The 13,654-nt window shown below is 43.3% G+C and overlaps 1 protein-coding gene across 2 annotated transcripts in view; it reads left to right on the top strand.

The window, feature by feature from the left end:
- The window catches only part of DGKI (diacylglycerol kinase iota), a 514,234-nt gene that overhangs the window by 184,460 nt on the left and 316,120 nt on the right, over nt 1-13,654 (top strand). For both annotated transcript variants that reach the window (XM_010804593.4, XM_024991169.2), the window contains exon 2: nt 969-1,077. In XM_010804593.4, coding sequence (XP_010802895.2) covers nt 969-1,077 — 109 coding nt within the window. The remainder of the gene's footprint in view (nt 1-968; nt 1,078-13,654) is intronic.

Below are 13,654 nucleotides of genomic sequence, written 5' to 3'. Positions count from 1 at the left end.
GCACGTATGGACACTCCCAGAGAGGACTGCTCCTCTCCCTTCCAGGGAGCCACTTAGTTAAGCCACAGATCAGCACTCCTGTTTAAGCTCGAGACCATTGTCTGACATTTCTGATGGAGCTATTCAGAAATTGGCCTTCTATTATTCATGATGGAACCACAAGCTCTCCGTGGGTGATCCCTGCTTTCTTCCTTTATCTTGATCTCCTCATTCTCTCCACTCTGCCCTTATCTCCTCCCTCCCCTTTGCTCAGCAGTAGGCATGTTTGCTTGCTAAAGCAACTCCTTTTATGTCTTATCTTTGCCTAGGTCAGTCTTGACTTTCTCAACCTCTCGTGATTCCATCCTTCCTTTCTGACCCGAATTCTGTGATGTTCCACTCAACAAACCTAAAATCCAACCAATGTGTTTTGGAATTATCTTACCCCAGATTTTGATAAAATATTGGTTTTGCATTGTGTGATTTCCAGGATACAAATTAGTCTTTTCCTGCTTAGAACCTCAAGTCAACTGTAGACATCCTCTGCAAGGGCAAGGGAGGATGTTCTTGAGATATGTAACAGTGAACTTGGGGGTGGTGACCAGCTTGGAGAGCTCTTTGCGGGGAAATGAAGGAATTTTAATCAAAGACCTCACAAACCTGCTTTACTTGCTTTTAGTCTCTGGCAGCTTTAAAATTGTCCAAGGACTGTGACCACTTCAACCTTAGGTCTTTTTCTGCAAACAGAGACCTGCATTCTGCTGTCTTCCCTGAATGTCCCTAAGGCAGCCCCCTCAATCTTCCTGTCTTTTGAGACCTGCCACCCTTGGTTCCTACCATGCACTTTAGAGATTCCAGTACATTTGCAAAGGTTTTCATACATGCAAGATTAACTCAGGCATCGTTTCTACCCCACGGGAAGTTTTCAGCTCTGTATTACATTCTGATGTTGGTTTTTGTGTTTTTTTTTTTTTTCCTTCTTGCTGCAGGAAAGCAATCTCTCGGGCAGGCCTGCAGCACTTGGCTCCTGCGCATCCCCTCAGCCTACCTGTTGCAAACGGTCCATCGAAGGAGCCCAGAGCGACTCTGGACTGGAGCGTAGGTGTCGGCGTTTTCATGTAAACGTCATTTCACTGCATGTGTGTCTTTCTCATTCTCAAGATTCCTGTAGCTCCCGACAAGACTTGATCATTTTCAGTATTGTTCACTGACCCATCTTCGAGTATCTAAGCCCCGGCTCCATTTTCAGATTTCCAGGAACATAGCTTCTTTTATGAAGTCAAACATATTGAAGACTAGGCTTAAAACTTCAGGAATCCTTTTAAGCACTATTTGCCTGGGATTGCAGCTGTGAAATAAAAAGTACTTCTGCGCACATGCTTCATTGGTCCCTGCCTGCCAAGTTGGCGATGAACAGAGTTTACTCTTAGAGACTAAGTCGTAAAGTCCAAGTTTGATTTCCTTAGCTCAAGCTGCCTTTTTCTTTTTTGGTGCTTTTCTTTCCTTTTTCATTTTTCCTGAGAGAGGATGACCTCACTTTACATTCCAGGCACTCCATGTCCTCCTGTTTGCTATGTTTCCTCTCCTAACCCAAAGGTAATGGGTCTTATATCAGTGGGGTAGGTATATTAGCTGATTTGTTAAAAATTTATTTTATTGAAGTCTAGTTTGTTTACAATGTTGTGTTCACTTCTACTGTGGTTGTTATTGTTTAGTCACTAAGTCTTGTCTGACTCTTTGCAACCCCAAGGACTGTAGCCCTCCAGGCTCCTCTGTCAATGGGATTTCCCAGGCAAGAATACTGGAGTGGGTTGCCATTTCCCTTTCCAGGGGATCTTCCTGACCCAAGGACTGAACCTGTGTCTCCTGCATTGGCAGGTCGGATCTTTACCACTGAGCCACCGGGGAAGCCCAGTTACTACTGTGTGGCAGAGTGACTCAGTTATACATATGTATATATCCTCTTTCATGTTCTTTTCCATTACAGTTTTTCACAGGATATTGAATATAGTTCCCTGTGCCCTACAGTAGAACCTTGTTGTTTATCTATTCTTTTATATAATAGTTTGCATCTGCTGTATATTAACTGATTTTAATGTTTTATCTAAGAGACATCTATAAAAACTGTTAAATTGAAGATTGCAGTGTGAGTTTCTTAAGTCAATTAGAATACATTTGTTGAGAGTCTTCGGTGAGTCAAGTTCTTGGTTGAAGCCATGTCTAACTATGGACTGAAAGGCCTGTCCCTTCCTAAAGGAATGTAAGAAGCGATATGAAGCTAGAGGAGGCTGCTCTGAGATTATTCCAGTCTGGTCCTGATGAATCTTGTCTAGCCTTTCTGGTTGAGTTGAACAGAGGGAATAATCCATGTTCTCTTCCTCCCATAAGAGAGACCATGGCAGGGTGCCAGAGAGGAGATGACTTTGTAAACTAAATTTTGTTTTTGGCACATATGCCATAACTTAATATCATTTAATACTGTAATATTTCTCCCTCTTCCCCAAGAACACACTTACTAACATCCTTATTTTATATTCTGGACACACACCAATGTATGTAATACATGAAGTACCTGGCAAAAGACTGAATCTGATTGAAATGAAACTTTCTTCCTTGATGAAGTCTGCTGTATATATTAGCTGATTTTAATGTTTTATCTAAAAGACATCTACGGAAGCTGTTAACTTGAAGATTGCAGTCTGAATTTAAGTCATAACTGACTGTTCAGGTCACACCTGTGTATGTTGAGTTAATATTTGGGAAGACTCTTGCCCTCCTGTAAGTTTCCCTTTATTCTAGGACAGTCATTTAATAAACTCCTAAAAGGTTAGAATGTAGAATATATTGACACCAGTGCTTACATGATTTAAAAGAATTAAATACATAAACAAACATAAGTTAAATTTAAAAAGGGATATATATGGACCAATGATGAGGATGTGCTAAGAATCAGGGACCCAAAAATGTTAGTTTATTATCCATGATGTTCTAGATCCTCTGATCCAAACTCATAGGATTCTATTTGAGGTGCAAGATTCTAATGAGAGAGAGTTTCCATCATTTAGATAGAAACACCCATTAAATCAGGCTTCCCAGGTGGCTCATTGGTAAAGAATCTGCCTTCAGTGCAGGAGACGTGGATTAGATCCTTGGGTCAGGAAGATGCCCTGGAATCAGAAACGGCACCCCACTCCAGTATTCCTGCCTGGAGAATCCCACGGACAGAGGAGCCTGGTGGGCTACAGTCCTTGGGGTTGCAAAAGGGTCAGACACGACTGAGTGTGCACACACGCATCCATTAAATCATTTCTCTGCCCCTCGTGTGACATTAGTCAAGTCACTTGATTTCTTTCAGCTGCAGTGTCCTCATCTATAGATGGGAACAATGGTGACCTCTCCCTCTCCCCCCCTCTCCCAGGGGGACTTCAAGGCTGTTGTTAAGATCAAATGGGGCTGTGAGTGTAAAAGTCCTTGTAAACTGTACAGCCAGTAGGTTTATTTATTCAGAAGTTAAGTCACTGATGAATTCATTGATCTATCACCATTTGTGGGGTAACTGCTTTGTTCTGGAACCTGCTTGGTTCCTTGGGATTCTGGGTGAGGAATATGGTTTCTGCTTTTAAGAAGCTTAGAATGCAGAAAAGACATTGACACCAAAATGTGGGCAGTGACACCAAGCATGCTGCTGCTGCTGCTAAGTCGCTTCAGTCATGTCCGACTCTGTGCGACCCCACAGACGGCAGCCCACCAGGCTCCCCCGTCCCTGGGATTCTCCAGGCAAGAACACTGGAGTGGGTTGCCATTTCCTTCTCCAATGCAGGAAAGTGAAAAGTGAGAGTGAAGTCACTCAGTTGAGTCCGACTCTTAGCGGCCCCATGGACTGCAGCCTACCAGGCTCCTCCGTCCATGGGATTTTCCAGGCAAGAGTACTGGAGTGGGGTGCCATTGCCTTCTCCATGACACCAAGCATGGTGGGGTTCAAAGAGTGCCACAGGGGTGTGAGGAAGGACACTCCATCCCTGTTTGATGTTGGAAAGAGTTACCAGAAAAATGCTTTTAGAAAAAATGTCCTTCCTGAACCAAAGCTTGACTAGGAGGTGTTATTTTCCAGATTACTGTAAAGAGCTCTATGGTCTAATATTTCATCAAAATGGTATTTTTGGCTGGTGGTGGGAGGCTGCAGTGCACGGTTCAGAAAGAGTGAGTAGGAAGTAAGGCTGCTGGTGTGTAGCTGATCCTTCATCTCTCAGCCCCTTCAGTTGCGGTCACTTCATCTTGGTGGCCTGATGAATTGTCATGGTGACAGGAAACACTCTGGGGATGTTTAACAGTAGAGGGAAAATTGAAAGCCTTCTCTGAAGACACTCTTATCTCAGGGCTTATTTAGAGATCTTATATGGAAGGAGTTACAAGATGTGACTCTGAAAAACCCCATAATTGTGGGCTAATATTGCTGAAGCCAGACAGCAACCAACCCTACACGTTCTTATTACAGTTATCGAAAAGGTTTTTCTCGGAAGAGAGGAAGAAGCAGATTGTTAAAAACATTTAAATGCCTTTTTTTTTTTGCTGAGACTTGCCCTTGCTTCCCAATTTTTGCTTTTACTAACCGAATTGCTTCACACCAGCTTCATTTATGCCACTTTGCTTTGCCTGCTTGTGCAGAAAGCTAAACCAGGATTTTCTTTGTTCTAAACTTTAAAGTATGAAAGTAGCCCTCCTAGTCTTGACCTCCCACCATTGCCTGTATTCCACCTCCTTGTCTGCTTCCCTGCAAAAAAGCAGTGTAACCACCTCTCTCCTATCAGCTCCCTCTTCTGAACTAAATGCATTAAAATGATCATTGTATTGTTACTGATTGTTAAGTGCTGATTTGGGTTGGAGCCTCTCATTAAGAGTTTCTCAAATGAGAAGAGTGGCAAAAAATTCAAAATAAAGGTAAAAAAGGAGGAACTTCAATTTCTTGTCTTGGATGAGATAAGAGTCCCCAGTAGAGCTGAGGATGCTTCCAGCTTAACAGGGGTGGAGCAGGGCTGTGGAAGTTCACTTTGCTTTGCATTCAACCCCCTTGATTCATACATTGAGATTCTCTTTGCCTCAGAGGGTCAGAGGTGGAAAGTCATCTCAAAAACCTGTAGTACGATGACCCCTAACTTACGTTACCTCCCCTCTCCTCCTTTCACCAGTGAGAAAACAGATGCAAAAGCTGTCCATGCTGCATCTGAAGTTGAAGACAAATCAAGGTGAACCTGGAATTTCAATCCTAGTCCCAAGTTTATGCTTACTGCAGAAATCTCAGCGGGCCCCGTTCTGAGTGTGTGCGTGCGTGCTCAGTTGCCGTAGTCACGTATGAGTCTTTGTGACCCTGTGGACCCTAGCCTGCCAGGCTCCTCTGTCCGTAGGATTCTCCAGGCAAGAATACCGGAGTGGGTTGCCATTCCCTTCTCCGGGGGATCTTCCTGACCCAGGGACTGAACCTGAGACTCCTGCATTGCACCTGGGAAGTCCTGTTCTGACTCTAGTGTGTACCAAAGACTTCAGAAGGGGCACGATTGTTTCCTAAACATCCTCTTGCAAAGAGCTTTGAGGAGTGGCCTGCTTGTGGAGTGCCTGAGACCCAGGTGAGATTAGACTATAGGGCCCCGGCATTCGGCCAGAAAAATCTTGTTGCGGGAGTCAGTTTTTATGCTTTGGGTGCGTGAACTTAATAATTTCCTTGAAGTGTTCCATTTTCATATTCCCATTTCCCTACTTAGTGATGCATACTATCTCTTATTTTTAGTCTGTTCCTCGAAGTTCGGAAACTTCTCTTCTGCTGTGATTCACTCAAATATTTTATTTTGACTTATGAGATTCTCTGCCCCACACAGGGTCATTTCCTTGATGACTCTTTGCCAATCTTTGGGCCTGCCACCTGCACACAGACCCTCCTCTCCATTCATGTCAGGGATGGAAGCCTTAATGATGGGGAACAGACAGATCCAGCCTCAGCACGGGGCTGGGGTCTTCTACTGACTACAGTGGACAGTCGGCTTCACCTGAGGTGAATGTGGCTCTTTTCTACAAAGACTTGACTCCTGCTCTCTGCCAGGCTGTGCTCATTTGTTTGGTTGAATTAGTTCTGTTTATTTTATTTACTTTCTGTTTTGATTCCACATAAAATCTCTACCAATAGGGCATTGTCTTAGAGCCAAATTTGTGTTTTGGGTTGACTTATTCTAGGTCATAGTTCGATTTGAGGCACTTTGAAGGGAGGAGCAGTGTTTTCCGCTAAAAGCAGAAATATGTATCTTCTTCACAGTGGACTGCACAGCATCATTGGCCTAGTGACTGTCTGGTGGATGTCAGGGATGAATTGATTACAGCTTTTCTGTTCAGTCAGCAAGAAAGGGACACATCTCTGGGAGCCGATGGGCACTCAGATGATCTCCAGTTCCAGAAGGACACTGGAAGACACAAGTCAAAAGCCTGTTTGAAACGTCAATGAGTTTATGCTATTGAGTTCCAAGTAACTCTTTTAAAATTTCCTTCTTAATCCAGTACATTGTGTTAAGACTTAAAGCTTGCACAGTTTTTGATCTTCCCATTCACCCCAGTGGCATCCTCTCTCCCCTTTCATGGTGAGCACCTACAGGGCTGCTCCCTTTGACACCATGCCATGAACATCAGCCAAGCCAGTTTTGGGGAAAACAGGCTAGATTGCTAGAAAGGAAGGGAGTAATGCTCTAAAAGGGAAAAATAGTCCCATCTCCTGGGCTGGAATCCAAGCTTCCAGTTTAGGGGGGGGGAGTCAATCCACTTTGAAGTAAGTCTATTGCATAGATAATGCATATCTTCTCTTAAATGTCACATGCCTCTTGTGGGATGGAGACTTATTTTGGACATGGAGATTTCTTCCTTGTTTTTATGCTTAAAGCTGAAAACATAGGATGTGGGTCTTCACTCTGTCTCCTCTATTCTGTAATTTGCTTTTGCCCATTACACTGCCTAAAACAGTTCTCCAAGCAATGGTGAAAAACCCACCAAAATCTTTCTTTAAAAAAACTATATTGGTTTTCAATCTGGCATCCTTGATTTCTGTTCATTTTCTCTTTCCTCATTGGCAAATTTCCTCCAATGCTGAGGGCTGTGGAAAACAGAGCCTCAATGCAAACAAACCCAGACTTTATATCCCGACCACCTTTCCTGTCCTCTGGATGCTGATAGTTGAAAAAGAGTTCTTTTAGGCAGGTAGAACATGGAACAGTGGATACACTCACCTCACAGTTTGGTTCAGAGATAAGATTAGGGAAACAGAGTCTTCACGTGGGATTGGTTAAACTGGGTTATGAAACTAGGTCATTTTATCTTTGGAAACCTTGAATGGAAAGGTAGGAAGAGGCAGGTGTGTGTGTGTGTGTGTGTGTGTGTGTGTGTGTATACCCATATGTACATGCACATGCTCTCATTTTAGCCTTGTTTACAATGGGAGGTCCTCACAGACCTGTGCCTTCTTTACAAGCTCCAGGCCTTTGCTCTTTAACTTCAGGCTTGGGTGTCATCACCCATAGTGACACAACCTGATATCTTTCTTCACTTCCATCCCTCTTTTGAAAAACATTGTCAGATTAATCAAGATATCAGATTGCTGAGCCAAGCAGGAGGAGCTAACCGTCTATGAATTAGTGAAGGTCCTGGCTGTGACCAGTCATCTTAATAGTGGACAGATCTAGCGTGATTCAGGCACCCTCACTAGTCTTTTATTTTCTAAAATTATGAGAATTTTCAATGATATCACATTGGCTGCTGGGAGAAATCATAGAATCGTACAGCTTCACATCTCACTGAGAAGTAACTAGGTCTAATCTTTTGCCTCTTAGTAAGTGATTATATGGAGAAGGCGATGGCACCCCACTCCAGTACTCTTGCCTGGAAAATCCCATGGACGGAGGAGCATGGTAGGCTGCAGTCCGTGGGGCCACTAAGAGTCAGACACGACTGAGCGACTTCACTTTCACTTTTCACTTTCATGCATTGGAGAAGGAAATGGCAACCCACTCCAGTGTTCTTGCCTGGAGAATCCCAGGGACGGGGGAGCCTGGTGGGCTGCTGTCTATGGGGTCACACAGAGTTGGACACGACTGAAGTGACGTAGCAGCAGCAGCAGCAGCAGCAGCAAGTGATTATAAACTAATAAAGGTGAGCAGAAGAAATATATGTGAGCCGTAAAGTAAGCCTCATTTTATAGTGGCCACATTAAAAAGCAAAAAAAATAGGTAAAATTGATTCTGTTTTCTAAAAAAAATTTTAAGGACAGAGCTAGCTTTTAAAAAATTAATTAAATTTGGCTGCACCAGGTTTTAACTTTGGCATGTAGGGTCTTTGGTTGTGGCATGCAAACTTTAGTTGTGGTGTGTGGGATTTAGTTCCTTGACCAGGGATCAAACCTGGACCCCCTGCATTGAGGGTACAGAGTCTTAGCCACCGGACCATCAGACAGAAAGACAGAACATTGTGCTCAGTCATAGCTGACTCTTTGTGACCCTGTGAACCATAGCCTGCCAGGCTCCTCTGTCCATGGGATCTTTTCAGGAAAAAATACTGGAATGGGTTGTGATTTCCTTCTCCAGGGGATCTTCCTGACCCAGGGATCAAACCTGGGTCTCCTGTATTGCAGGCAGTATCCTACATTGCAGATGGATTCTTTACCAACTGAGTCACCAGGGAAGCCCCTAAAAGTAATTTTAGTATTATATTTTATTTGCCCAAATATATGAAAAATATTACTATTTCAACATGTACTTGATATAAAAATGATCAATGAGAGAATTCACTTTTTACAGAAAGTCAGTCTTCAAAGTCTGCTATTTATTTCACTTTACACTGACAGCACATCTCAGTTAGTGCCTGTCTCATTTCCAATGTTGAATCACCATTTGCTTATTGGACAGCACAGATCTAAACCATCCAAGACAGATTTTACCCATGATTACCTTAAAGAATTTTAGGAGGAGGCAGTCCAGATTTTTTCCATTTCTGAATTTGTAAGGATATTTATCGGAGAGGGCAATGGCGCCTCTCCAGTACTCTTGCCTGGAAAATCCCATGGACGGAGGAGCCTGGTGGGCTGCAGTCCATGGGGTCACGAAGAGTCAGACACGACTGAGCGACTTCACTTTCACTTTTCACTTTCATGCATTGGAGAAGGAAATGGCAACCCACTCCAGTGTTCCTGCCTGGAGAATCCCAGGGATGGGGGAGCCTGGTGGGCTGCCGTCTGTGGGGTCGCACAGAGTCGGACACGACTGAAGCGACTTAGCAGCAGCAGCAAGGATATTTATATTTGATACATATTTATAATTTTCTTATTGTTTTAGAACTTTTTTTTTTTTTTAGCCAGTAAATGTCTTCATTTTGTGTGGATTGTTTGCTTCTGGTGTCAGTATATCCTATTTGGGTCATTCATTCACAACTTGCATCTTTTTACCTGTAGCTAATTACTACTAAGAGTTCAGGTAGAACTTGAGGGCAAGGAATCATATCTATATTTACATAGGTGGGTCTCTACTCTTAGGTAACTGGATCTATCCATAGACAGGTTGATCTATATAAATCTATGTATATCTCTAGAGATACTCTGTATCTCTATAGATACATTGTTTTAACACTACTACAGAAGAAATGCTATCTTCATGTAGAAATAGAGCTATTGTTTCTGTCTGGCACAGATGGGTACTCTGAGTTGTATAGCGTTTGAGATGGAATTTCAAGATGCATGTGTAGAGAAGAGAAAGAGGTACCTGGGTGTGGAGAATGGGGTAAATAAAAAACATGACACAGAAAAGGAAAATATGACTATGTTGAGATACATAGCCTCATACATTCTATGAAACTGTGTATGAAGGTGAATAAGGAAGACAGACTGGTACCATTAATGGAAGGTCTAGTATGTGGGATTAAGTTTGGAGTTTGTTTTATAAATAATAGAGAATTTTTTTAGCATCCTGAGCAAGAGAGAGTCATAATCACAGCTGTGTTTTTAGGAAGTTAATTTTATAGCAGTGTAAAATACCAGAGAGGAGATGTGGATGGACCTAGAAACTGTCATACGAGTGAAGTAAATCAGAAAGAGAAAAACAAATACTGTATATTAATGCATATATGTGGAATCTGGAAAAATGGTACTGAGGAGCCTATTTGCAGGGCAGAAATGGAGACAGACATACAAATGTATGAATGCCAAGGGTGGGGGGAAGGAGGGTGTGGGGTGAGTTGGGAGATTGGAATTGACATACATACACTACTGTGTATAAAATAGATAACTAAAGAATCCATCTGCCAATGCAGGAGACACGGGTTCCATCCCTGGGTTGGAAGATTCCCTGGAGAAGGAAATGACAACCCACTCCAGTATTATTGCCTGAGAAATCCCATGGGCAGAGGAGCCTGCTGGGTTACAATCCATGGGGTTGCAAAAGAGTCAGACATGCCTTAGCAACTAAACAACAGCAACAATGAGAAGCTACTCTATAGCACAGAGAACTCTATTCAATGCTCTGCGGTGACCTACGTGGGAAGGAAATCCACCCAAGAGCAAACCAGGACTGTGCCAGGTTGGGTTGGGGGTAGGCTCTGTTCCACACAGTTATTCAGTGACCCAGACTGACAGTTACTCTTACAACTTCATCAGAAGACTTTCAAATCATTGCAAAGACCAACTTCCCACGTACCCAGTACGGGAACAGAGTATTGAGGAATGCGCGTGAGAGGCTTAGTGGACCAAGTCTGAAAACAGTATACATCACTCTTGTTCATGGTTGGAACTGGGTCATGTGGCCACACTTGTTACAGGTGAGACTGAGTAGCAAACTCTAACTGTGTGTTCAGGAAGAAGAGGAAAATGAATTTGGTGAATGGCTAGCAGTCTTGACTACAAAGGCCCAGGAGAGAAACTTGGATGATACCAGTATCTATGGATTAGGAAGACAGGAAAGGAAAACCCAACCACAATGATAATAGTAAGAATTGCATTGAACTTGTATTAACTTCTCATTGTGGGTAAATCATTGACTGTTACTCATTTTCACATTTAAACATCATTGTGATTTTGTGAGAGAAGTAAAATCATTATTGCAACTTCAGTGGGGAGTGAACTGAGGTCTGGCAAAGTTAGAGAGACCCTAGGTCACTTTCACTTTTCACTTCCATGCATTGGAGAAGGAAATGGCAACCCACTCCAGTGTTCTTGCCTGGAGAATCCCAGGGACGGGGGAGCCTGGCGGGCTGCCGTCTGTGGGGTCACACAGAGTTGGACACGACTGAAGCAACACAGCAGCAGCAGCAGCAGCAGGTCATAGAGCTAGTCGGTAGCAAGTCTACCTGACTCCAAAGCTTATGTTTACTAATATTGAAGTGGATTAAGATTTACCAGAAATGTAAGAAGAAAACAATATTTTATTTGTCTACTCTATTAATGGGTGAATGCCACCCAGCTGGATACCTTTATACAGAATTCAGGAGTTCCCAAGGTCACCCTCACCTGCAGCTTCTGGAATTCAAAAGACCACACTTATGTTCAGTCATTCATTAGAAGGACTCAGAATTTACTGAGGGCTGTTTTCCTCACATTTATGACCTTTTACAGTGAAAGGAAAGTGAAAGTGTAAGTCACTTAGTCATGTCCTACTCTTTGCAACCCCATGGACTGTAGTTTGCCAGGCTCCTCTGTCCATGGAATTCTCCAGACAGGAATGCTAGAGTGAGTAGCCATTCTCTTCTCCAGGGGATCATCACAACCCAGGGATCGAACCCAGATTTCCCACATTGTGGGCAGATTCTTTACCATCTGAGTCACCAAGGAATCCCACTTCAGTGAAAGGACCCAGGTTCAAATCAGCCTAGAGAAGAGGTACATGGTGCAGAGTCCAGGAGATTCCTGTAAAGGAGCTTCCAACTGTTCTCTCCCGGTAAATTTGTGACAGAGCTAACTTCTCCCAGCAGCCATGGTGGAAATGTACGTATGGTGTATTGCCACCAAGGAAGCACATCTGAACCTTGGTGACCAGAGTTTAATTGGGGCTTAGTCATATGGACATAACCTGCATGGTTAACCTTAGCCACTTAACCCTCTGGAGGTTGAGTTGGTATATGCCCCACCATAAGTCAGTACTATTTTAGGTCCGTCTAGTCAAGGCTGTGGTTTTTCCAGTGGTCATGTATGGATGTGAGAGTCAGACTGTGAAGAAAGCTGAGCGCCTAAGAATTGATGCTTTTGAACTGTGCTGTTGGAGAAGACTCTTGAGAGTCCCTTGGACTGCAAGGAGATCCAACCAGTCCATTCTGAAGGAGATCAGCCCTGGGATTTCTTTGGAGGGAATGATGCTGAAGCTGAAACTCCAGTACTTTGGCCACCTCACGCGAAGAGTTGACTCATTGGAAAAGACTCTGATGCTGGGAGGGATTGGGGGCAGGAGGAGAAGGGGATGACAGAGGATGAGATGGCTGGATGGCATCACCGACTCGATGGACGTGAGTTTGAGTGAACTCTGGGAGTTGGTGATGGACAGGGAGGCCTGGCCTGCTAAAATTCATGGGGTTGCAAAGAGTTGGACATGACTGAGCGACTGAACTGAACTGAGTATGACCCAGGGTCCCCAGGTAAACAAAGATACCGTTATCAGGCAAGACATCCCAGGCACTTAAATCCTATAGTTGAGGGCAAAGCCCAAACCTCTCTTTGGGTAAGGTTACTTCTTTCTGATGCATTGGACAAGACAGAGGTACAAGAAAAGGATGAGACAGGGAAAATATAGTCTAAGAAAGGTATGTTTCATGTTTTCCTTGCATGACTGGCCTTTTCTTGCATGCTTCTGTTTCTGTCATGATTTTGAAAGATTGTCAAGTCTCTCAGGCATCCATGTTTACTTCTCACAATGTATGACGCTGAGCTAATGGACAGGTAAAAAAGTAATTATCCTTTCTACTCCTTGGAACCTTATATAACAAGAATGTGATTCATTCATTGATTCTTAGTCTCATCTTCTCAGTTCCCTAAATTTATTTATCATCTACTGTTTGCAAGGTGCCAAGGAAATGGCAACCCACTCCAGTGTTCTTGCCTGGAGAATCCCAGGGACAGGGGAGCCTGGTGGGCTGCTGTGTATGGGGTCACGCAGAGTTGGACATGACTTAAGCGACTTAAAAAAAAAAGTGCTGGACATTTAATGTCCATATGAAGGTTAGAATCTAGCATAAGAAGGAAACATGAATCAGATAGTCATGCCGATGAATGAATAATTGCCATCTGGGATAAATGATGGGAGATAAATATGGTTTTATGAGAGTAACTAACAAAATGACTTCAATATGAGGGTCAGTGTTGGCTTCTTTGAGAAAGTAACACTCAATTTGGTGACCAAAGGGTAAATAGAAATTAACCACATAAGTCAGAATGGAGAGGAATAAATAATTTGGATACAATAAACAATATACAGTGAAACAATTTTTAGTTAAGAAAGCATCAAATTCAGTGGACCTGGGATGAGAGGTTGCTTAGTCTGCTTGGGAAATACGAGCAGACCAGTGTGACTGCACATCAGTGACCAAGAGGGAGAGAGATAGAAGATGAGGCAACTGGACAGGGAAAGGAAGAGACAAGTGGGGCAGGGACACCAGTCAGGGGGCTATCGGGAATATT

This window comes from Bos taurus, chromosome 4 (assembly GCF_002263795.3).
Source record: "Bos taurus isolate L1 Dominette 01449 registration number 42190680 breed Hereford chromosome 4, ARS-UCD2.0, whole genome shotgun sequence".
Lineage (NCBI taxonomy): Eukaryota > Metazoa > Chordata > Mammalia > Artiodactyla > Bovidae > Bos > Bos taurus.
This window is presented reverse-complemented; position numbering and strand designations above follow the sequence as displayed.